This window comes from Onychomys torridus, chromosome 8 (assembly GCF_903995425.1).
Source record: "Onychomys torridus chromosome 8, mOncTor1.1, whole genome shotgun sequence".
NCBI classification, from domain to species: domain Eukaryota; kingdom Metazoa; phylum Chordata; class Mammalia; order Rodentia; family Cricetidae; genus Onychomys; species Onychomys torridus.
In genome coordinates, this window is record NC_050450.1 from 306307 (window position 1) to 332241 (window position 25935).

At 42.7% G+C, this 25935-nt stretch overlaps 1 protein-coding gene across 3 annotated transcripts in view; it reads right to left on the minus strand.

The window, feature by feature from the left end:
* LOC118588480 (protein HIRA) overlaps positions 1-25935 on the minus strand; it is an 81384-nt gene that overhangs the window by 41180 nt on the left and 14269 nt on the right. Inside the window, exons 1-11 of one of the 3 annotated variants that reach the window (XM_036194804.1) lie at positions 24501-24562; positions 23440-23464; positions 22874-22984; positions 21629-21719; positions 19858-19952; positions 12324-12419; positions 11075-11235; positions 7157-7324; positions 4965-5078; positions 2482-2552; positions 1872-1977 (exon numbers count right to left, since the gene is read on the minus strand). In XM_036194804.1, the coding sequence (XP_036050697.1) occupies positions 1872-1977; positions 2482-2552; positions 4965-5078; positions 7157-7324; positions 11075-11235; positions 12324-12419; positions 19858-19952; positions 21629-21719; positions 22874-22952 (981 nt within the window). In that variant the 5' untranslated portion in view covers positions 22953-22984; positions 23440-23464; positions 24501-24562. The other 2 variants (XM_036194803.1, XM_036194805.1) reach the window with 2 other exon arrangements.

Here is a 25935-nt window from a genome sequence, read left to right on the forward strand (position 1 = left end):
CACTGCCAATGATTGGGAAAGGTAAGATACACAGGATTCTTCTGTATGCTCTCACAGTGACTCTCCAAGAGGCACTGAAGGATCCAAGGGTCCTTGATGACAGGGACAAGGCACAATGAAGATTCAAGATCACTCAGAAACTTATTCCTTCTTTAAAAGAAAACTGACAGGCTGCCCCCCATTCCAGACACAGTGCATAAGGTAGAGCTCCACCCCAAGGGATTTAAATCTCAGTTGAGGGTGGTGGTGTCGCACAGTAGATTAAGAGTAGCTTACCCCCAGCAACAGCATCACTAAGAGGATAGCTGCTGACCTGCTCTGGGCTTCCACAGAGCTCCATTCAGACAAATGGATATAATACCCCATTAACGGTTGGCAAAAGTCTGTCGGTAGAAAGAACAGTTTCTGTGTCTACAGCAGGTAAAGCAGAGCCTTTCCCAAAGCCCATACAGAGGTACAGGGAGGCCCCATGTTCTGAAAAGAGACATTTTTGGGGAAGGAGCCTGGCTCCAAGGCAGCAAGCCTAGTTCACACATCCACTTTTGAACTAAGGACAGAACAGTCCTGACAAAGGACCATGCTATTTTCTTAGGCTTGGTTACCTCACTGATGAAACAGATAAGAACTGCTTTATAAATGTTATTTTTATAAAATAATGAGTCCTTTATTACGGCATCTAGGAAGAAAAGGGTTGCAGAGAAACTGAAGGAAGAAAGGGGGGAAAAAACAAACTAGGAAAAAAGAGGGCCTAAGTCAGACACAATGTTAAGAAACAATAACAAACAGATCTCCATGGAATCTTCGGATTATTCCAGCTCCTACTTTTCATAACTAAATTTGGTCACTAGGAGCAAAGAATGTCTTGGCAAGTTTTCTACCAAGTTCTCAACTTTATCCTTTTTTTTTTTTAACATTAAAAAAATTAGTTTTCCATTGGTAGGTCTCAATACCTTACAGACATTCCTTAAAATACCTTAAAACATAAACCTCTAAAGATGGAGCTCAGTGGGAACAGCATTTGCTCACTATGTGTGAGGCCCTGGGTTCAATCCCCAGTATTTATAAGCCTCACTTTGCATATTTTTGTTCTGTTTTGATATTTATTCATTTTAAACTAGCCTCATTGTATAGCCCAGGCTGACCTTGAACTCTCTTCAGCCTCTTTGGGATTAAAGATGTTTGCAACTGGCCGGGCGGTGGTGGCGCACGCCTGTAATCCCAGCACTCGGGAGGCAGAGGCAGGTGGATCTGAGAGTTCGAGGCCAGCCTGGTCTACAGAGCTAGTCTAGGACAGGCTCCAAAGCCACAGAGAAACCCTGTCTCGGGGAAAGAAAAGAAAGAAAAAATAAATAAATAAATAAATAAATAAAGAAAGAAAGAAAGAAAGAAAGAAAGAAAGAAAGAAAGAAAGAAAGAAAGATGTTTGCAACTGCATCCAGCAAATGTGTGTAGTTTAAATGATATGCAAAGCCCCTATTTGGCCCAGAGCCTAGCACAGACACTAAGAATGGCCAGTATTGACTGGTCACACAAATGCTGCTATGCCAGCATAAACAACAGGATAAAGACAGTGACATAACAAGAACTCCACAGAAGTGCCTTAAAACTCTCTCCCAGGGTGAAAGCCTTCTTATGGATACTGCCTATCTTGGCTTAGACAGAATACCCAGTTTATTCTTTGTTCCAATACTTATTTCTGATAATAATAAATAATAATGTTTACTATTAATCCATTTTTTTCCAAAAAGGATTACATAATATATTAAAGCAAACACATTAGAACACTTAATGTGTCTATGTCTTCCATAAGAAGAGAACCCAAGTAAAGGGGCCTCAGAGCTACTATGGCAGCTTGTAAGCCACAAACCTACCTTTTCCTCCTCACTCAGGGGGTCTCCAAGTTCATCCTGGGAGAAATCAAGGAATGCCACAGAGCCGTCCATAGAGCATACCAGGATACCCAACCCGTTCAGAGTCCTGAAAGAGACAGCTGTCAGCAGTCCAGGGGGCAATGCGCTTGAGATGGCCATCCACACCACATGACTGGACCACCAGGATGCTCAGAGAGAACCGAGATGAATGCCAGAAGCCTAAGGCGCCCCCTGTGGCCTAAGCCTAGAGGCAGACAAAGAGGGGCGGTAATCACAGCCTCTGGTACTCTTTGGGGCTAGGCACCAGTGCAAAGAATTGCTTACCAGGTATTCTAAACGTTTCCAATTCCTGTTTTATCAATCTTGAGAAGCTTATTTGCTATAAACCTACAGGAATCCCACTTTGTCCCAGCAACATTTCCCTATAACAACCCTACCTGTGGTGACGTTCTCCCAGCAGCAGGACAGAGATGCTGCTGCCTGAGGAGAGTGTGAACAGCACCTTGGGGTCTGCAATTGCCAGGGGAAGGTGAGCAAGCTGCCTGGCCCTAATATACCCAAGAGGTCTCATGTTGTAGTAGCCAATGCATGTAGTAAGAACCCATCTTACCAGGAAATATCCATGATGGACTTGTCAAACAACTCATGGATGACAACCAGAGGCCGTTTCAAACATGTGAGCTATGGGAAGAAAAAGTCAAACTTAATGAAGTCATTGAGAACCAGCTCACGCACTCAGCTAAACCATCTTTATGTGCCAGGAGCTTCAGTCACCTCCACTAACATACATGGAATATTCAACTCGATCCAGACACAACTACTAAAACCCCAAGCTGGGGAAACCAAGACCTGCCAGAAATTCACATACTAGAGAAGCTACAGTCTGGTGTAGGGACAGCTTTGTACATTCATTCGGCAACAGCAAAAGCTGAGGAGCTACAGAGCAGGATGAGATGGTCTCAGAAAGAACCCAGCTCACCTTCTCTGGGCACTGAGCTCTGGTCCACATTCCCCAAGGCTCCTGTAATAGTTACATAAAGCATGCAGGCTCACCCCATGTGTCAGGTATCTCACAAACACGCACTGACATCAACTGCTCTTAGTGCAAACAGAGTGAACTGTTAAGCTCTTGCTGGCTTAGCAAGAGTCAGGAGCTTGTTGTTCTCCAGAGGACCTGAATTCAGTTCCAGTACCACATCAGGTGGTTCACAACCATGACAGCTCCACAATCCAACACCTTCTGGCCACAGTACATGTGTGCACATGTGCTCAAATATGCGCACACACAGAGATACTCAGGTAAAATGGGGGGAGGGGTCTGGAGAAATGGCTCAGTGGTTAAAGCAAATTAATGTCTTACAGAGCATACAAGCTCAGTCCCCAGCACCCACATGGAAGCTGACAATCAACTATAATTTCAGTTCCAGGAGACAGACACCCTCTTCTGGCCTTCACAGGCAACCAGGCACACACATGGTATACATACATACATGTATTCAAAAGACTCATACACATAAAATAAAAATAAATAATTTTTTTTAAAAAAAAAAAGGATGAACTTATATTTAGTCTTCAAAATAAAGCATTATGTCTGTGGATATCTTTATATTGCACATACCATAAACCCGCCATTGAATATGCAGCGAAAATCTTTTGCAGGTGCTTATATAATGTTCACCAGCTAGTCATTCTAACATTATAACCAATACCATCTCTCAGACCAGTGCCCAGAGCCAAGTCCCATGCATCTGGTAAGAATGTATTTGTTCATATGATGATGGGCTCCCTTGTACCATGGCAGGTTGTGGGAGGCTGATCTACTCTGCCTTGTACCTGCAGCCTGGAGTGTGGGCAAGCCACCTGAGACTTGAGGAGAACACTGAATCTGAGCTACCTGGATCATATACTAAGTATCTTGGCCCACCATAATTCTACTTCCAGAAAACAACTCTGTCCATTTCCCATGAAAATCTGGAGTATATATACCTACCTGATCACAGAATTCTATCAAACTTAAGCAACACCCTTTATGGCCTGAGATAGAGGGACACCAGAAGAGCATGCCATGAACTGCTCACTGTAAACAAAGATCCAGAGTGGGTGTGAAGTGAATGCTACCTGGGTCCCTTCCAGCAACATATTTCTCTGTACAAATTATAATGCATGTAGCTAGAGGGTGACATCAAAATATATAACCTCAAATATATTCTGCTTTTGAAGAAACAGTTTTATTTTTTTAAATGCATATGTGTGTGTGTGTGTGTGTGTGTGTGTGTGTGTGTGTGTGTGTGTGTGTAAGACAGACAGACAGACAGACTGAGACTGGGTCTGGGCCTGTCCAAGAGAGGGTACCCCGACCCTGCCTAGAGCTCCTTCAGCTGTCAGTGTGTTGTCGCTGGCCTGTTGTGTTTGCTCTCTGCTAAGAAGTCCATGTGTCTACGTAGAACATAGATAAGCATGTTCGCCTGGAAGGGCCAGTTAAGTGACTTGTCATGTCTGTCTGTTCTGCTGCCACCACCACCACCTTGAATACTTCCCATCCCAGCCTTTAGCAAGGCAGCTGCATAATAGCCTCTCAGAATAGACAAGTTTGGCCTGTTCTTGAACTAAATGTAAATGCAGTCAATCAGTGTATACTTTTTTGTTTGTTTCTTTCATTTAGCATAGTGGGTTTTGAAATTCTTGAGTATTATATTTAACAATATTTTTTCTTATTGTGTAGCTTTTAATTGTATGAACATACCATGTGTTTTCCTGTGGACAGATATTAAGGTTGTTGTAGCTGAGACACAGTCTTTTTGTGAGGCCCAGGTTAGCCTTGAGCGCCTCCTGCCATCCTGACCTGCCAGTATTGACTTTTTTTTTTTTTTTTTTTTTTTTGAGCTGAGGATCGAACCCAGGGCCTTGTGCTTGCTAGGCAAGCGCTCTACCACTGAGCTAAATCCCCAACCCAAGTATTGACTTCTTTAAGTAATTAGTTAGTACCTCCATATACTTGTCCATCTGGTAAGACTGTCTTGTTCTCCTTGCTAGGAAGAACTCACCGTCTTCCCAGTCCACAACCCCCACTGCAACCAAAGCTCAGGCTCTCACCCAAACAGACAGGGACCGGTCCTTGCTGCCAACAGCACAGCAGCAGTAGGGGCAGCTGGGCTTCGTGGAGCTCCCATTCTTCTGCTTCTTTTTGAAGATTTTTGGGTTGAATTTCTAGAGCCAAACAACCAAGGCTAAAATAAATAATCAAGTGCCAACATGCCCCATGCTTAAGTGTACTGAGTAGTTTTTATCAACTTGACACAAAGTAGATTCCTCTGGGAAGAAGGAATCTCAACTGAGGAACCACCTCCACCAGACTGACCTCTGGGTGTGTCTGTGGCGTATTTTCTTGATTAATGATTGATATGAGGGGGTCCAGCCCACTGTGGTTCAGTGCCACCCCTGAGCAGGTGGTCCTGGGTTGAAAGCAAGTTGAGCAAATCCGAGAAACCAACTCAGGAAGCAGCCTTCCTCCATGGTCCTGCCCTGACTTCCCCCAATGATGGACTATAATCAGGATTGCAATCCAAATAAATCCTTTCCTACCCAAGCTGCTTTTGGTTATTAGAAAGCAAACTAGAACACCAAGCATCAGAAACACAACAAATTCCCAGGTACTAGGAACTGAACTCGGTTCTTCTGGAAGAGAGCAGCCAATGCTCTTGACCACAGCCATGTCTCCAGCCCCTCACTGTATCTCTGAAGAGAAGCCAAAGGGACTAGCAGGAGGTCCTCTTAATTCCTTCTCCTCTCACTGTATTTACCTGACTGATGACTGACAGACATCGACCTCTTTACCTGCCTGCTGGCCTAGAGGGCTGATGCCTCCATAAAGACTGGGAGCACAGAGTGAGTGCTGTGCCATCTTCAAGGATGAAGAGACCAGAGCTCTTAGAATTGTAAAGGGTGGCTCCTGAGAGTCTGGTATCAGATGGCACAAAGAGCTTTTCCCTCCTGAGGGCAGGCGGGAGTGACCAGAAGAACAGATACTGGACAAGATGGAATGTGGAAGGTGTGCCCAGGGTTTGACTTTCTACAACCACTGATTAGATTATAGGGTCTTTCAAAGTTCTGTGGGTCCTGGTAAGGCAAATGTCATGTTCTTACAGAGCTGTTGAGGACCAGGTAAGAACCACTGTACTAAATATAAATTAGTAATTTCAAACATTTATCAAGAAGGCCCTATTCTCAAACAAAATCCAACATGGACTCTCAACACAAAACAAATTTTAAATAGAGTTCCATTTTATTTTATTTTACTCCTAAAACATTTTAAGGTACAATATATTACACTTATTTATAATAGATTTAAAAAACATGGAATCAAGCCAAGCAGTGTTGGTGCACACCTTTAGTCCCAGCACTCAGGAGGCAGAGGCAGGTGGATCTCTGTGAGTTCAAGGCCAGCCTGGTCTACATAGTGAATTCACGAACAGCCAGGTCTACACAGAGAAACTCTGCCTCGAAAAACAACAATAAAACCCATGTAATCAAGAGCCCATTGTGATCAGGTTCTCAATGATCCTTCACTGTTGTGAAACTAACAATCAATCTCTTTTATTTGCAAACTCTACATTAAAAAAAAAAATAATCCAGATTCTAAGAGGTTACACTTGTGACTCCTTAATAGTCTGTGTTGGGCACTCTCAAGACATTCTAATTAAAGTCATCTGACTCGGCATACACAGGCTTAGCCATAACACTGAAAGAGCACTTACCTACATGCAGAAAGCCCTGGGCTCCAATACCATAAAACAACAACAAAGACTGGATGCACACACCAGCACTCCCAGCACAGGCAGTCAACTACATACTCACTGCTACTGAGCATAAGAAGCACACCATTTCAAGGGTGCCCAAAATGTTCTTTGTTCACAAGAAATGGGTGAGGAAGCACCTATGGGCAGACCTAAAAAAGGCTAGTTGCTGAGCTACAATATTCCTAACTAAGACTGATCCAGAAGACATTTACCATTTTAGACTTTGGCAAATATAAAACAATCCTACATACATATCCCATTTGAAAAAAATAGCCTTAAATATTCAAGCATGCTTAAAATGAAAGATGTACCATAATGTACTGCCGCCTCTCACAACCCATCACTCAGACTACATGAGACATAGTCTTAGAGAGTCTTCTTGGGGAAACTGGCACTTCCTAAGCTTGGGAGACACATGCAGGTCCCTGCAGAAGACAGCTCAGGATGATACTGTTGGCTGCTAGGATTTCTGAGGTAAGGGACACTCACCACAACAGTCACAGCTTTCCGGTGCCCCACAAAGTCCATGTTGGTCTTCCAGCCCTCTCGTTCGATGATCTGAGCAGTGGGGCCAGAGTTATTCATGGCATGGGCAGATACCAGGTAATGGCCATCAGGTGACCAACTAAGCCGGAGTACATGGGTCGTTCCTCCACACTGTAAAAAAATCTGAACTTAAAAGGAGCTCAAGAAAAACTCTGGCCTCAAGGATAGATAAAGCGAACTGTTATTTACAGATATATGTTCATGGGACACACACCAAACTTCTGCCTGAACTCTATCTAGTCTCTCTGTGTGGCACACCAGAAAGAGCTCTCATCCAGTCTCTGCTTACCCACATGATTGAACATTAAACACCAGAAACAGAATCTGCAGAAAGACCATTCCTTTATTTCACCAGCTCTGCATGGGCCCAATCTATCTGGCCACTGGCCTACTGGTCTGTCTAGCACAGGTTAGCCCCAGCACAGAATATCTACAAAGCATGCTCAAGAAATGCTACAATAAGGGGTTGGGGATTTAGCTCAGTGGTAGAGCGCTCAGCTCCAAAAAAAAGAAAGAAAAAAGAAATGCTACAATAAAAAAAGCACCCACAGACACCCATAAGCCAAACAGGAACCTGTATAATGTGCTACCCACTCCCTTGAGGTTATCTCCACACCTCAAGAATGGTGAGGACACCTGTGAAGGAGAAGAGGTTTGTGTAGTCCTTATTATAAAAGGCACAGCAGAAGGGCACTAGTCCTGTGTTAGCCTGAAGGTTGGAGCAGGTATCCCTTCACAGGATTACTACTACAAAAAACACAAACTAGGTCCAAAGCCAAACTCAAGCTTGGCCTAGGTCAGCCTTCAAGACCAGGGTTAAGACCTTATTTCATGGCCCCAGAGTAGCAGAGCAGGGCCCACTGCAGTAGGAGCACCTCCTTCCCCCTCTGTGCAGGACGGCTACAGCGGAGGCTGCAGAGACCTCATTGGCATGCAGGGCCCTCCTAAGAACCAGCTCACAGAAACCCATGCCCAGCAGTCAAGACTTCTAGAAATTCTAGATGTGATAGCCACATCTATTACACCAGGCAGCTGTAGGCAAGGAAGGTGAAATCCAGTCTTAGTCCTAGCCCTAGTCCAGCAGCTGGTGTTGATTTAGAGGGAGCTAAGTATGGGATTTTAAGTTTCTCACTGGAGTTGACCATGGTCAGTAAGCAAACACTAAACTTTCTGCAGTTATTCACTCCTCTGTTCCATGCTTTAGGGAAACCTTCTCTGACATAACCCCCTTCCTTACTATCTCTGTAGTCTGGACACTACCTTCACTACATGTACAATTCACATGAATGTCTGTCTTTCCCATGGACAAGCATCAAGGAGAGACACAACATCACGATCCATTTTTATTTGCCTATACCCAGTACTGCTTTACATACAAAACACTTAATGTCTAATGAATAACAGTCATCTTCAACTCAGATTCCATATGAAAATTAGAATGCAAATAGACAGTTACTGGTCTGATCTCCCTCCACATTGTACAAACTGTATCCTGCCCAACAGAGGTCAGCTAGCCTACATTGGAATGTCAATAGACAAAGCAAAAGCACGACCAATCACCTACCAAGAGAGCCTCCTCTCCATGGCCATTGCATAAGGTAACTTCTTTATGGAAGTTCCCCAAGATAAGAAAGAGTTCCACCCACGAGTCAGGCACACAACACAACAGGACAGCTATAAGGTTCTCTTTAGCTTTAAAAGCTAACAAAAAGTCTAACAAAACATAAAACAGCCCCCAAAATTAACCAATGGATCAAAAAGCTCTATACAGCACAGGAAACTATCAGCACAGCAGAAAGACAGCCTACAGAATGGGAGAAACCTATGCCGCCTGTCATTCAAACAGTGTGTTACTGTCCAGAATATATAAAGAGCTGCAAATGGCTGCTGGGGGAAGGGAAGCTATTTCTCTTCCGGCAACAGCCACTGGTAAGGTGCCCAGGAGCCAGCAAATAAACCAACAGCATGTTCACACAAACAACCCAAATTAAACTCAAAGGTCTATTGAAAAAAAAAGACATGAAAATAAAGGAAGAAGTTAGAAAGAAGGGTTCCAGAGGAAGTATGAGGGAGACAAGTACATATGATCAAAACATACATGTGTATAAAGCTGTCAAAGATTAATTTCTAAAAAGTTTTTAAAAGGAACAGCAAAAACTAAATACCCAAAAGTAAGTAAGTGAATAAATAAATGAATGAATGAATAGATAGATAGATAGATAGATAGATAGATAAATGAATGAAGAAAGGGAAAGGAAAGGGGGGGAGGAGGGGGACAGGGAGGGAAGGGAAGGGGAGGGGAGGGAAGGAGAAGGGAGGGAAGGGAAAAGGAAAGGGAAGGGGAAAGGGAAGGGAAGGGAAAAGGGGAGGGGAGGGGAAGGGAAGGGAAGGGGAAAGAGAAGGGAAGGGAAAAGGGAAGGGAAGGGGAAGGGAAGGGAAGGGAAAAGGAAAGGGAAAAGGAAAGGGAAGGGAAGGGAAAAGGAAAGGGGAAGGGGAAGGGAAGGGAAGGGAAAAGGGAAAGGAAGGGAAGGAAAGAGAAGGGGTGGGGTAAGGGAAGGGGAGGGGAGGGGAGGGGAGGGGAGGGAAGGGAAGGGAAGGGAAGGGAAGGGAAGGGAAGGGAAAAGGGAAGGGAAAAGGAAAGGAAAACTGCCAAAAAACAAATAATAAAATGAAAGACCTCAAAAAAAGAATACTTTTAGATACTTTTAAAAGCGTGTGCTGCCGGGTGGTAGTTGCGGCAGCACACATCTTTAATCCCAGCACTTGGGAGGCAGAGCCAGACAGATCTCTGTGATCGAGGCCAGCCTGAGCTACAGAGCAAGATCCAGGACAGGCGCAAAACAACACAGAGAAACCCTGTCTCGAAAATAAAAGTGTGTGCTATCCTTAGCCTTGTGGAAAATGCAAATTAAAACTACTTTGAGATTCCATCTCATGTCTATCATGAAGAACAGAGGCAGTAACAAATGCTGATAAGGATATAGGGGAAAGGAACCCTTATTCAATGCCAATGGGGTTCAAGTGGTGCAGCCATTATAGAAATCAATACAGTGGTGTCTCAAAAAATTAAAAAGTACAACACTATATGATGCAGCTTTATCTCTCCTGGGCATGTACCCAACTCTACCCTACCACAGAGATGCTGGCACACCTATGTTTACTGATGCAGCACTTACTACCCAGATGTCCATGAACAAATGAATGGATAATATGGTATTATTATGAACATATGAGGAAAATAGGGTATACTTACAAAAAAAAAGGAACTTTATTCAGCTGTATAGAAAAAACAAATTCTGAAATGCAGAAAAACTGATAGATCTGGGAATTATATTAAGCAAGGTAATCTAGACTCAGACAAATATTGGATGTTCTCTCTTAGACATGGATCCCAGCTTGGGGGAAAGGAGAGAGAGAGAGACAGAGACAGAGAATGTGAGAATATGGGTCATGAAACCAGAAAGGGGACCACAAGATGGGAAAAAGAGCTCTTAAGTGGAACACAACAAACATGGAAGCAGAAAGGAGGCTACCAGAAGTAGAAGGCTACAAGAGAGAGCATGAAAATCAGGGAGCAGGCAAGAGGAAGATAAACAATAATAAATTATTTTTTAAAATGTCATAATGAAACATAAGATACTGTATGTTAATCAAAAATATAATAAAATATTTTTATGCCAAAGCTAGCCATTGAACACTTTCTCAAAAAGGAATGATTTCTATCACCTAACTCATTAATTAACACAAAGCTCAGACCCCCTCGACTGCATGCACCCTCATGGCATGGACTATAGCTAGCTCCTTCTCTGCTCATGAAGTATAGCAGGGGCTGAGGCCAAGCTCTAGACTGTCCCCAGTTACCTCATCAAAAGGTTTGGTGATGCTGGTCTCTAGCTGCCAGTCTAGCGTTCTCCATACCTTCAAGCTTCGATCATCAGCTTGTGAGGCAATGTATTTACCAACAGGGTCCCAAGTCAACCCTTTTACCAAGCCAGAATGACCTCTCAGAGTTGCAAGAATTTCTGTGAAGAAGCAAAAAAAAAAAAAAGAGCAGGTGTTATCTATAAGAAAAACAACACTATATACAAAGCATAAGTTGTAATGGCCCATGGACTGGTACAGGCTGGAGCCACAGCTGCCAATTCTGACCCCATAGCTTATCTGCAGCAGGCACAGATACTTGCAACCTGGAAGGTCTCTCAAGCAATTCTGATGTGAGCCTCCTGGACAGCCCCCAGTGACAGCAGGCCTATCAGCTCAAGGAGGTCTTTTAAGTGAGTTATCTGGAAGTCAATGCTGAAAACACAATGTGCCCAAGAGCAGCTCCTTCAGCTCTGTAGTCAATGCCATACCACTCTAAAACTGACCCTCTCAGGGCAGAAACAAGTATCCCTACACACAGTGGCAGCAGCTTTCCGAAAGAATTAAAATGACTCGAATCCACTCATTAGATGATGTTTTATCCCATGGTAAAAATGGGCTCTAGAGCCATGTGGGATATGTAGTCCTGCTATCCTGAAACTCTCTTTGTAGACCAAGCTGGCGTTAAACTCAGAGATTCATCTCTGCCTCATGAGTGCTGGAATTAAAGGCAAGCACCACACACCCAGCTGTGACAAATATTTTACTAGTTATAAACTATAAAACTACACCAAATTGTACAATATCTCATAATTTTAAATACAAGAAACAAGAAAAGCTACTCTCTTGCAAAACTGAGTTTGTAGTAGCCCTCATCTGCTGGATAGTTTCTCAGAGACAGTAACTGAGCTGAGGTAGAAGGTGCACAGTGTGTGTGGAGTGCCAGCAATCCCTCAATGCCAATTGTCCACATGCCACCTTCATGAACTCTGAAACACTCAAGTACTCAGCTAGTTTTCTTCAGCATAAATCTCTTTTTAAACATTGAACAAATATAGTTCATGAGGAATAGCAAAACTTGGTTGCTGACAAGACACACGAATCCTTGACCACTTAACTTTCCATGATCCAGATTAAAAAGACAGACAATCCATTCCCCATCCTAACCCTACTCCACAAACAGATAGGCATTACTGTTGGCAATAGCCATTTTCTGCTGTTAACCAGTAGGGGGGAACCCCAGACAGACCTGGGAACTTCACGGCATTCCAAATGACGACAGTGTTATCCACGCTGCACGAGGCTAGCCAGGCATCATGAGGAGACCATGCTACATCCATCACATCTGGAAGAAGACGGGTGCTTTGGTAAGATCTCTTACCTGGTATGCACTGGGGTGATGGCGGGCACTTAGCAGCAACCTTTTCCGTAGGCCAGGACAACTAACCCTGGAGTTTTCATTAATGGAGACTCTTAGCCTGAGACTGTAACATTACTTTTATTTTTATATATATGCCAATTTATTTTATTTTATTATATGCCAATCTGGAAAAAAAGTTTCTGCTTAACATTTTTCAGTGGGCAGTGAATTTTATGCACTAAATTGACCATAGTGCCCCACAATGTTTAAAAAGCAACTGAGGACACAGCCTGTGAGGAGAACTTCCAGGTCATGTGGCTTCAAGCCCATATGTAACCTGCCATTTCCTGCTTCTGTGACCTCAAAGCTGCTCTTCAGCTTCTCAGCACTAGATGAGACAGTGTGCAGTAGAACACACAATCAAATCAAGAGCATGTGACCATGCAAATGTCATGGAGGCCTGCCCCACTACTGATCTACAGGGAATATCCTTTCCTATTGAGTCCCAACAGAACCAAGTGACATTGTTTCTTACTTTCCTTTCACTCCTCTCCTTCCTTCCCTTCTAGTTTGTTGAGATAAGGTTTCACACAGCTCAGGCTGCCCTAGATACATAGCCAGAGAAGACACGACCTTGAATTCCTGATCACTCTGCCTCTACCTCCCAAGTCCTGGGATTATGAGTATGAGCTGTCGTGTCTAGCTTATTAACACTCATTTCTTTGTGACTCCGTTTCCTTACCTATAAAACATGATTTTATTTTTAAATCCTACCTTCCTAAGAATATTATGAGGATGTGAAAAGCTGCAATAGAATAGTACCAAGTACTTCAAGACACTAACAACAGTCAGCTGTGTTGGTGCCAATGACCATTCTTACCTTGCCCTGGTGTAAAGAATGTGGTCTTACCTATTTTTCTAACATCAATGTCTGGTACAGTTAATTGCCACATAGTCCATGCAGAAATTGTTTAAAGATAGGAGAAAATATTCAAAGTTTCTATTGCAATTTCTAGCTTTTTTAATCTTCACTGACAGCCTGATGGAATTCCCTTTATTGACTGTGTTTGATAGATCACTATTCATTTCATATTCTGCCTAGGACATCTTCACAGCTTCCTTTATTTTACTCTATGGTCTACATAGAATCATTCATTACTATAAATAGACCTAAATGAATCCTGAACATTAATTCCCAAAGTCGGGTTGTTTTGTTAAGATAGGATATTGTTCTGTAACCCATGCAGTCTTCAACTCAATATGCTACTAGGATGACAAATGTCTGTCACTGCCCATGGCTCTGTAGGCTACTTTTCAAAGTCCTCTATGAGCCAGGCATAGTGGGTAAGACAAGCCTGGGCTAGATATCAAGACCCTGTCTCAAGAAAAGGAAAAAAGACTTCTGTGCCTTTACATTCCTACATACATCTATTTCAAAAGCAACGAAGATTGTGACCATTTTTCCTCCTAATTTATTAGGTACCTTTTTTAAATATAATCCTTAATTAGATTACTAGTAAAGGGAAATCTATTATCTAAAGTAGTCTTAATTTGCTCATGTTTTATGACTGTCTACTAGAAATCATTCTGAGCAGTGGATGTTAACATAACTGAATTCAGTGTCTACTTGATGAAGAAAACAAGAGCTTAGAGTTCTATAGGAGTAGACACTCGTTCCAATGTTTCTCTATAACAGAAAAGATGGTGTCAGAAGCCAGGCATGGTAGTATACCCCCTTAACCCCAGCATTCAGGAGGCAGAGGCAGGCACCTTTCTGAGTTCAAAGATAGCCTGGTCTACACAGTGATGTGGTCAATCAAATGGAACCCAGCAAATAGATACGATTTTCTTAGCAACCTCTAGACAATTGTCACATATATTATCTACCATCATCACCTATTCAGTTCCCATATTGTAGGATCTTTTTTTTTTTTTTAAGATTTATTTATTATATATACAGTGTTCTGTCTGCAGGCCAGAAGAGGGCACCAGATCATATTACAGATGGTTGTGAGCCACCATGTGGTTGCTGGGAATTGAACTCAGGACCTCTGGAAGAGCAGCCAGGGCGCTTAACCTCTGAGCCATCTCTCCAGCCCTTAGATTGTAGGATCTTAATAAAGTAGTCTGTCACTATCCATTATACTTTCTTCTATTTCTGCTAACCTTGAAAAATGTCCCCTTGGCTAGAGAACTGATGAGTACTCACTTCTATCTTCTCCTGGCTTAATTATCTAGTGTTTATCTCCTATTTATTTGGGTATATGGTGTATTCATTGAGGCTCTACATTAATTTCATAAACTGCTTAATGGTTACTATAGGGCATGTGAAGAGAACCTATCCCCTTTTTGAAAAGTGATGAGTCTGTGTGTTATACAAATTTCTTCAAGATAGCATAGCCTCTTCAGTGCTGTTTTATCCCAGGCTTACAATGTGTCAACCACTCAAACTGCAAATGTTCTCAGCTGTAAGAAGTATTTATCCACAGGCTAGTCTGACATGTGTCTAGCTTCTCAGAGAATCCACACCTGTAATAATTTTCTCGGAACTCCAGATTTGGAGCTTGTCTTTAAACTGTATAAACCACTCCTCTCCCTCTGGCTAAAATAAACAAGCCTAAGTTTCCAGCCCAACCCCACCCTGATGATAGAATTTCTGATCACTAGTCCCATCATCGTTCTAGCAATTCCAAGAGGACAATTCTTCCAACACACAAGGCACTAGCTTATTTAAACTCCTCTGACCACAGTCATAGCCACAGCCATGCTGAGAATCCTCCAAGACAGATTATTCAAATACCCTTGATCTTGATTCCAAGCTTCCAACTCCAATCAGCAATAGCATCTCATTCTCAACCCTAACAGCATTCCAGGATGCCTCCTAAGAATGCATTCCTTCTACCAATTTACCTGCCTTTACCCATTTTTACCAGTTCCCAACAAGTCAGCCTGGTTCAATCCAGCTCTAGTCTCTGTCTTCTTGAGCATCTCCAACAGGCTTTAACCTAATGCCACCAACAAAACTTACAACTGCCAAAACATCCAATGGCTTCCCAGTTATTAAGTCCAAGTCAATCCTCACTTTATGCCAGTAGTCTGCTCAAATATGCAAGACCCTAAGTCGATGCCCAACATTGTGAAACTTGGTAGAGTAAGTCGGTAGTCTAAGTCAGAGACATCATGTATTTCTAGGTAATAATTTTCCTGGGTATTCACAATTCTTTATCTTATTGGGCATGAGGCTTTTATTAAATCATGAGGCATTCTACTTGGCTATTACTAATTAAAAGGCACATGTTTTCATATGAGGAAACCAAATGACTTACTTTAGTAGCTCTAAGATTTTTTTTCAGTGCTTTATGGCCTTACTGCTTTGCATCTGCTGGATAGGACATAATACTTCACTTCTTCTGTCTTTCCAACATGCCCACCTTCTTCTGATTTCTATGTACCCATGCTGCTAGCTTCCAGAGTAAAATACACAGCTGAACTCATCCTATTTATTCTCAATATAAAAGAGAATTAGGCTTAACTGTGAACTGTAATATTTGCCTATTTGCTGTCTTTTTTTTTTTTTTTTTTTTTTTTAAGATGGGGGTCTCACTATGTACTCTGGCTGTTCTGGAATTCACTACATAGACCAGGCCAGCCTCCATTTCCCAGAGATACACATGCCTGCCTCTGACTCCAGAGTGCTTGCTATACCACACCTAGCTTTCTGCTTGGTTTCTTAAGAGTCTGGTTATGTACTCTCAGCTGACCTCAAACTCAAAATCCTCCTGCTGCAGCTTCCTGAATGTTGGGAATCATAGGGATGTGTCACCAAACTCAGTTTGCATTTGTTTTAGACACAGGATTCTGTCATGTTTAAAAAAAAAACACTCTGTGAGCACCTTTTTAAAGGCATAATTATTAAAGACTAATGACTAATTAGCTGATATTCTCATTAGAATACCTAAGGTGACTATGTAGCATAAGTCATTTAAGTCTACTAGTAGGTTATAATAGATTTCCATATACTCAAAATGTTTCTTTATGAATCAAATTTAATTATTATGAGTAACTTTTTGAATATTGTATTCTTTAGTATTGCTGTTGACGTTTCTATTCTTATTCGGGTTATTTTGTTTAACTGTTATTTTCTATTACGCTTTAGAAATCAAGGGTTCTATCTTGCTTTGAAGAATAAATATTTCTATGTTCTGTACAATGTTTCTCAAAAACTTGAAATAACATACTAGTAAGTAATTTAGAGCTGGGAGTACTGGGCACTAATAGTCCAAGCAACTTGAGAGACTAGGGCAGGTGGACAGTATGTTCAAGCCCAGCCTGGATACCATTGTGAGATTCATCTCAAACCAAAGTGAAAAGGCTAGGGAATTCAGCAGGAGGGAGTATGTATGAGCCTAGGTCAGCAACCACTGCAGTGACCAGAGCCACAACCCATCCTGCAGTTCACTGTTTTCCAACTTTCTCACAGAAAATCAAGTAAAAAATTGAGCTTGGGTTGGGGATTTAGCTCAGTGGTAGAGCACTTGCCTAGCAAGCACAAGGCCCTGGGTTCGATCCTCTGCTCAAAAAAAAAAAAAAAAAAAAAAAAAAATTGAGCTTGTTTTTGGTTTTGGGTTTGTTTGTTTGTTTGGAGGGTTGTTTTGCTTGCTTGTTTGCTTGTTTCTGAGACACGGTCCTGGAACTCACTCTGTAGACCAGGCTGGCCTCAAAGTCACAGAGAGCCACCTGCCTCTGCCTCTCAAGTGCTGGGATTAAAGGCGTGTGCCACCACTGCCTAGCCTAATTCTGTCTTTTTCTTTTTTTTCCACCTCATTAAACCTGTCAAGTATATATTTGCACCTTTTGCTTTTCAAGGACCCAGTGCCTTCTTATCTCTGCTTTTCACTAATATCCCTTCTTGGGCAGTTTCGCCCAGACCTGCTAAGAACATTAGTATGAAGTCTGCCACTTGAAGGCAGCCAACCAAAGGACATCCAGAGGTGCTGGCACAAGAGAGATGCTCCCATCACAGCTCAGCCTGAGTCTCTGGTTAAGGCCCCATGACAATCCTCAGTTGACATCCTACCTTCTGGGTACTCATGGCAAGGTCCAGTGATGCCCAACTAGACTCCCTGTAGGACTGTATGTAGTAGCAAGGGCAGATGGCACATTTTTGTTGCTATCAAACTGTAATACATGGTTAGTGCTTTCATTCTCACACATGTGCAATCACTAAGATTCAATCTTTGGTTGTTAAGAGATGAATTTAGCCAGGATGGTGGTGGCACACAACTTTAATCCCAGTACCCAGGAGGCAGAAGCCAACAGATCTCTCTGAGTCTGAGGCCCACCAGTCTGCACAATAAGTTCTAGGACAGCCAGAGCTATATAAGAAAGCCCTGTCTCAAAAGAAAATGAAACAAAATAAAACAAAAAGATGCATTTCTCCTTCTGGAGGCTAATGAGATGACTCAACAGTTAGGAGCATTTACAGCTCTTGTAGAGGATCCAAGTTCAGTTCCCAGCACCACACTGAGCAGCTCACAACTGCCTGTAAGTCCAGATCCAGGGGATCTGATGCCCTCTTCTGACTTCCAAGGGCACCTGCAATCACACGTGCATACCACACATGGACTCATTATTTTATTTTGGTTGGTGGGTGGGTGGGTGGGTGGGTGGGTGGGTGGGTGGTTTTTCTTTTTGTCTGGTTTTTTGGTGTGGTGTGGTTTGGTTTGGTTTTTCTAAAATAGGTTCTCACTGTGTAGCCTTAGCTAGCCTGGAATTCATTGTGTAGATCAATCTAGCCTGCCTCTGCCTCCTGAGTACTAAGATTAAAGACATGTACCACCATGCCTGGCCTGAATACATAGTTTAAAATAAAGTAATATCTTTTAGAGAGGGAGCAGGGAAGGCTAGAGAGAGGAGTCAGCAGTTAAGAGCACTGGTTGCAATTCCAAAGGACCTAGGTTTAATTCCCAACACCCACAATGTGGCTAACAATCACGTCTAACTCTTGTTCCAGAGGATCCAACATTCCTCTTCTGGCTTCCACAGGAACTGCACACATGTAGTGCACAGATAAACATGCCACAAAACATCCATACATACAATATAAAAATAAATATAATCTCAAAAAATATTTTTAAGAAATGAGTTTATTCACACTTAAAGTTACAAGAACTGGCTGAGCATCTGTTATTAGTGAAGGCTCAATCCTAACTGTTTGTTTTGTTTTGTTTTGGGTGTTTCTTCCCCAACCCCTCAAACCCATCCATCCACACTGAACTGATGTCCACTTTCACAAGCCTGTTCTCTTAGTGTCTCAATAGGGAACACCGCTGTGGAAGCACCTATCCAAGATCTGTGCCACCCTCCTTCATTGTTTGCAAACTGGTTTCCCATTCTTTGCTCTCCTTCCCAATGACACAGGCCCTTGCAGCTTTGTGAACTGCTGAAGCAAGTTCCCCAGAGCTGTCAGACACACCTCTCTGTTTCAATGTTCTAACAACTCACTGTGCTGCTCCCTGTTGTACCTGTGAAGACCAACTGTGGTTGTGGTTGTGGTTTTGGTTTGCTTGTTTTTTCCAGCTATGGTTTTAAAAAATAAAAACAAAATAAAAGGCCTCCACCTCGATACTCATACCCAATCCAGCCTTGTCCTTTCTGCTGCCCACAGTCCCTACTAGGCTGAACCACAGCCTTCTTCAAAGAAGTCTGAATTGTACACATGTGAATCATATTATCTGGTACCTAAAGTGCAAAGGCTTTACAATGTTAGCAATCTGCTGATTGAAGACCTCCTCTTCAGCTTAAATCTGTAAAATGTGACTCTTTCCAAACTAAGCCTATTTAAACCATTTTATGAACACATTCAAAGTCAAGTTAAGAAAGTTTCGAACAGGACCAGTGAGATGGCTCCGTGGGTAAAGTTATTTGCTATCAAACCTGACAAGCTAACTTTGCTCTCCAGAACCCACACGGTCGAACAAAGAACTAACTCAGGCAAATCATCCTCTCACCTCTCCATGTTCACAGTGGTATATGAGCTCACACACACAATTTAATGAATGGATGGATAGATGTAAAAAAGACAGACACTTTCCAATGGGTACCTACAGGCTTGTTTCTTATGAATAAATAAAATGTTTTTATGGACTCAGTGACCCAAGAGTGAAGGTACTCCTGCAGAATAAACAACAGAGGCTGTATGTTACATGCTATCAGAGTGTGCGTTGGTAATTAAATGCAGGTGGAGGCAGGTGGTAGAGCCAGTGACTGCATAAACACTGAGGACAATTAAGGAACAAGTGGTGATAGGGAAATCCCAGAAAGTACATTAAAGGACCAAACAGCAGCAAAGGGACATAGAGGTGCTAAAGATTGCTAAGGCAACTACCAGGGACTCACTCACACAAACAAGTAGCCCACTTACCACCTGAATGACTCCGAAGGATGGAGACACACCGCCATTGCTCCACATTGGCAAGCTTACCACTGGAGCCAAACACAGTGCTGGGCCCAATGTACCTGTGTGAAAGAGGCATGAGACATGCACTCATGGAGTATTCCAAGTGCTGCTCAGGGATGTTCCCTATAGCACAGTTTATCATAGCAAACAGAAAAAGCAAAACCAGATAGTAGCTAAAAGCACCAGGTTGTTAAACAAAAGGTGCGTCACAGGTGGTAACAAGATCAATCATGCACTTGTAAAATGCTACTCAGCCATTGCAAATCTTGAACAGGAAATTTTTCAATACAGACTAAGTGAAAGAAGCATACCAGAGGACATCATCTACAATAGATACCTTCATACAGAGTAAAATATACATGTAACATACATTCTACACATGGAACAGAGCAAAGGGATATATACTAGAAAAAGAACAAAGTCTTAACCATGGCTTTCTTTAGGTGGTGGGACCACAAGAGATTTGTTTTACATTTTAAAATTGTATACTAAATGTTATTTATGTTGGCTATTTAAGATAGGGTACCACAAATAAGTAAATAAATAAACCCCCAGGCATGGTGATGCATACCAGTAATCTCAGCATTCAGGAGGAAGAGATAGTGGGGTCAGAAATTCAAGGTCACCCAAAGGCCTAGGCTATATGAGCCCCTATCCTTAAAAAAATAATAACAATAATCCCAGCACTCAGGAGGCAGAGGCAAGCAGAACTCTGAGTTCAAGGACAGTCTGGTTTACAGAGGGAGTCCAGAACAGCCAGGGATACAGAGAAACCCTGTCTCAAAAGAAAAAAAAAAGAGTATCAACTACATTTTTATTTGAAGACGAGGTCTCTCACTCACTGTGTTACTCAGAATAAATTCCTGGGTTCAAGCCAGTCTCTCCTGAGTAGCTAGGTCCACAGGCAGAAGCCACTATGCCTAACTCAAAAAAAGAACAATTTTTTTAAGTCACTTTGTACTAGATAATGCCCTGACCTAAAAGTAAGGAAGAAAGATCACAAGAATCACAGTACTGACTGCTTCCTGCTGAAGTATGAAAGAGGGCGCCCATGTCCACAGATTCTATACACCTTTTGCTCTAAAGCTGCACTTACCCAGTCAGCTCATGAGGCAGTCAAGTGGGCACAAGAAGACAGCATGACTCCGCTCTCAAAGCCACAGCCATGGTTACTCTGGCTGAGCAATGATGCCAGGGCTAGGACATAGCCTGAGTGGCCCAGAGTCACATGGAAAGCTTGTGGGACACAGTACCAGGACCCACTCTGCTCACGGATAAAGAAAAAGTTTCCTCAGATGATCCTTGGTTCATTTTGGTTTCAGAGCAGGAGGTGCCACAAGGCAAGACTACCACAAAATGAGGCAAAGAAAGTGGGCTCTGGATTCCCAGCCTCAATTCCATCAAATTTTAGCCATGTTTGTAAGTGAAGGTTCCATGTGAAATTTTATTTGAATAATGAAACAAAGGAAGCCACAATGCCAACAGCTTTGTAAGGATTAACCCTTCCTTCTCAGCTAAATCTACAAGAGGGCAGCTGACCAGGCCAGCAGGAAGAATGGAAGCCTCCAACTCACTCATCAGGCTTCATCCGCCATCAGGCTTCGTTCTGACCTATGGGAATTCCTTGCTACTTATAATGTTGGGACTTCTATGCCAGGATGGGAAAGGTGACTTTGATAAAGACCAGCAAAGAAGCTTCTAAAAATTAAATGTGAAAAAGGAAAATGATGCTTACGTAGCCCGCTTCCACACCATAATCAGTTTGTCATCTCCCCCAGAAGCTAAATACATCCCACTGTTTGACCACCGCACACAGTTCACACATGCTGGGAAGAAAAAAAAATAAGGTGATGAAAATCCAATAGGCATGCCCATTTGCATTATACAGAGTCTGTAAGAAGTAAAAGGTTTATAAGACTACCTAATCTATTTATAACATCTTACCATGTAAGAGTCTCAGAGAAACAATTCAGTTAACATTAATCTTGTGTTACAACAAATGACCAGAATAGTCTGGAGGGGAAATACGCATAATCTGAGAACTGTGCTGAATGAAACAGACAGCGGGAGGCTTATTTCTATGAACAGCAATAAACTTCATTATTTCCAAAGAGTTGTCCACCGATGAGATGAATTTCAATAGAGGTTATTCTGAAAATGAAACGTACTAGGAAGGCCAAGATGCCTTTTCCAGAACTTTCCAGGAAGCTGCTGGGTAAAACATAGAGCTCTGAATAACCTCAATTATCCAGAGCCAGACCTTTTAAATTTGTACTTTCCAAACCTCTCAGCACAGGAGACTGACTGACTCTGTGTGTAGTAAACTAAGTCCAGCAGAAGTCCCCCAGGCTTCTGCTAGGTTAGCACCTCCAGGAGCACACACAGCTCAGTCTTCAGGAGATATGAAACGTGATGGACCCTACCAAGTTGAAGTCAATGAATAGCCTGTGAGCAACTTATGTTCTGGACCCAGTGACTCGGAGGCTTGTTGGGAGGGTAAGAACACACAAAGCAGAGGAAGGGACTAATATCCAAGCACTAGTAACTGTCAGTGGGACTAAGACACTGCACACAACAGGGAAGGAAACCATGACATTGCTCCAGTCTAAAGGGTCCTGGCAGAGACTCTTACTGACACAGCACCAATCTGAGACATCTGGTGAGCTGTCTCATGTCCCTTCCCCAGAACACTGCTGTGTCCAGGTCGCTGGCCCCAAAGCCCCATGGAATCAGGCAGTAACGACTCATGAGCAGGAAATCACCAGAGGTACCTGCAGACTGTCCAAAGATGGTTCTGTGGGCGGGCCGAGTCTTCTGCCGAATAACTCACCCAGGTGTGCAGCCAACATCTGTGCCTTCAGACAGCAGGCCGAGGGGAGTTAACGCCGCACGGGGCCTTATCTTTCTAATTACAAACACATGTGCTAACCTTGGGCACTCTGCCAACACGCAAAGCCTGCAAAGGGCCACTCTGTAATACCTAAGTGATTGTCCATCTGGCAAAGCATCTTGGGAATACTTTCATCCTTCTCGTCATCCTCCTGGAGGACTGGAGACATATTCCAGATCACAACCTTCCCAGAATCCTGCCCTGGAATGAAGGAGCAAAAAAAGCTCAATATGCAAGGAATGGAAATTTGATATTGATAATATGAACTATAGAAAATGCTCATTTAGTTTCTATAAATCATACTTGACTAGATCTAAACAGTCTTATCTTGAATTATTAATGTAAATGACACAAAAGGTGAGGGGAAAAAAAAAAAACAAGGACCTACAGGAATCCAAAAGAGAAGGGATTTAATAGTAGCTGAGGCCAGCCTGTAGGAGGGCAGAGCCCCTGTCTGGCCTCTGGGGAAGAACACCACTACCCGGCCTCTCAGGCCTGTGCATGGGCACTGAGGAAAAGGAGAAAGGCGCAGTCCCTACCGGGGTCCCTCCCCTGCAGGGTGCCGCCTGGATCCGGTGGCTGTTCCCAGAACTGACGGGACGCTTTGAGACCCAAATCTGAAATGTGCCCTGAACACAGGAAAAAGGGCGCATTACCTTCTTATCTGCCCTTTGCAGTCACCTATAGATGGAGATCAACCAAAAGAGGGAATTTAGGAGGGTCATAAGTTGATGCCAGCTGTGCTGAAAAAACTATCTATACATTTTACTAATTAATTTTCTTTGTTTTCCAACTCTATAACACAAGTCATAAAAGATGAAAAAAAAAAAAAAAAGAATGCCTGGAATGGATGTTCCAAAGTGATTACAAAATGCTTGAAACCTCCTCTTGGCCAATATGTAAAAATATTGCCTAACTATTTCTCCTAGACCTGAGAAAAAAGCCTCCTCAACCATAACCTCCTTGCACATGTCTCTGGGCAAAATGGCCTACTATGAACCCACCTTGTAGCACCTGGAGGTGCGGGATGGAGGTTCCTGAGCAAATGTCACTTCTTACCACTATAAATAAAAGCTTGGTTTCCTGGCATAAAAATGGTATTTGTTGTCTTTCTGAACAGAGCCATGTTACCTCACTATTACAACAGACGTTGAATAAAGCATGCTGATAATACTATGGATGGTATTTTAATGCTCTGGGTACTCTTTCTTTCTCAGTAGCACAGTCAAATTACTTGGTCCAGAAAATAGGCACAGTTCAGCCATCCACTCCTCTTTTCAACTAAATAGAATACTGACAGAATCCTTGCCTCTGTAGCTGATCTTTGTCAAGGGGGCCTCTTGCCAATTTATATCTAATAACTCTGGGTGTAGGGACACAAATTTATTCTAGCTTTAACTTAATTTTAAAAAAAATAGTAATTAGAATGATAAGCCAACTTCACAATATTTATAAGATCATCTTACAGACCCCAAAAAGTGTTCATCTTCAAATAGTACTTCACTTTGTAGTCTAGACTGGCCTAGAATTCCCATCTTCCAGTCTTCCAAGTGCTAAGATCACAGGCCTGTGCCACCATATCCAGCTCAAAAAAGTTAATGATTTAACTTGGTCAAATTGTGCATTTTAAACTAAGTCACAGCCAAACTGCAACCATGGATCACCAGGAGAAGCAGAGCATGATATCATGGACGTGATGTTCACTCTAGAAACATACCTTGTCCTCCAGTTGCAAACTTGGTCCCATCAGGGTGAATATCAACTGAAAATATCGGCTTGCCTGGAAACAAAGAAAAACACATCTAGCTTGGCTTTTATTCACTGGAAAACAACAACAAATTCTCGTTTTTTAAATATTGATTACTCAACATCTCTAATTTTTACACCTAAGGACAAAACAACAGGCTACAGATAAAACTATGAGTAAGAGTGGAGAGATCTAATGGCTTCCTTCAGTCAGCCAAAAGTGCTAGTGACTTGGTAACAACACTAGACAGCTGAAAACCCAACCGAGAATCAGGACATCATCACTGAGGGACCTGAATATATAAAGGCTATGAATGTCTGCAATAATAGCTCGAGTCACAAGTTCCTGTGACCTGAGGACATCTCCCTATCACGTGGGTCTCTACTTGGCTGACAGCTTGGAAAGAAGAACACTCTCCACCCTTCTGACTGGCTGGCTGTCATGAGCGGACCCAATGGCTCATCAAAGCCTAGGGCTCTCCCTTCCCTTCTGGTTCTTCAAGGTGGTCCTCTAAGTCTGCACTAGACACACGGTGTGGAGCAATTCCCTAAAAACATTCAATCTCGGAAGGAAGCTCTTACAACTCAGAATATTCTGAAGGGAGATGAAACATTCTATACTGGAGTGAAGCTTCTTAAAACTTCCAGAAACTCCTGAAACTAACAGTCACAGTGTCCCTTCCTCCCCAAGTTTATATAAGCAGTAAGGCCTACTAAGAGACTTTCAGACTAGCCAAGCTGCCTAGAAAAGGCTCCTGGAAGAGAGACTCTCCCCATGTTAAGCTGCTTGCAGGCTGTGTAGTGCACTCCAGGTTTCCAGCTTTCATAAGCTGTCACCCATGCTGGGTGGGCTTTTGGAGATGCAGCTGTCTTTGAGTCTTCCATAATCTTGTATGCAACCCCTCATCCATACTCCTGTAAGTAAACCAACTCCCCCCCCCCAAAAAAAATACCAACACCTCACGGGTTCACCAATTTGGACTTTGATGATATCCTTACTTTGCATGTCAATTGGTTCCCTATATGGGATAAGTAGACATTTGCTCACATCCCTCCAAGGAGTAGTGTCATACAACAACCCAGCACTTCTCTCTGGACCTCTGTTAAAGTGGATGTTCAGTTCCTGAGGGTAAAGGGTTAAAGGAGGTTCTCAGAAACCACAAAGGGTCCCTCTGGACCCAAGCCTGGCTGAGGAATTTCTGGCTTGCAGGGTAATCCCAGCACTTGGAAGACAGAAGCAGGAGGCTCTCTGAGTTTAAGACCAGCCTGGTCTGCAGAGTGAGTTCCAGGACAGCCAGGATTGCTTAACAGAAAAACACTATCTCAAAAATCCAAAAAACAGAAATCCTTAAAATTCTTTAAGAATTCTTAGAAATGGCTTTTCTCCTAGCAGAAAACACTATCAG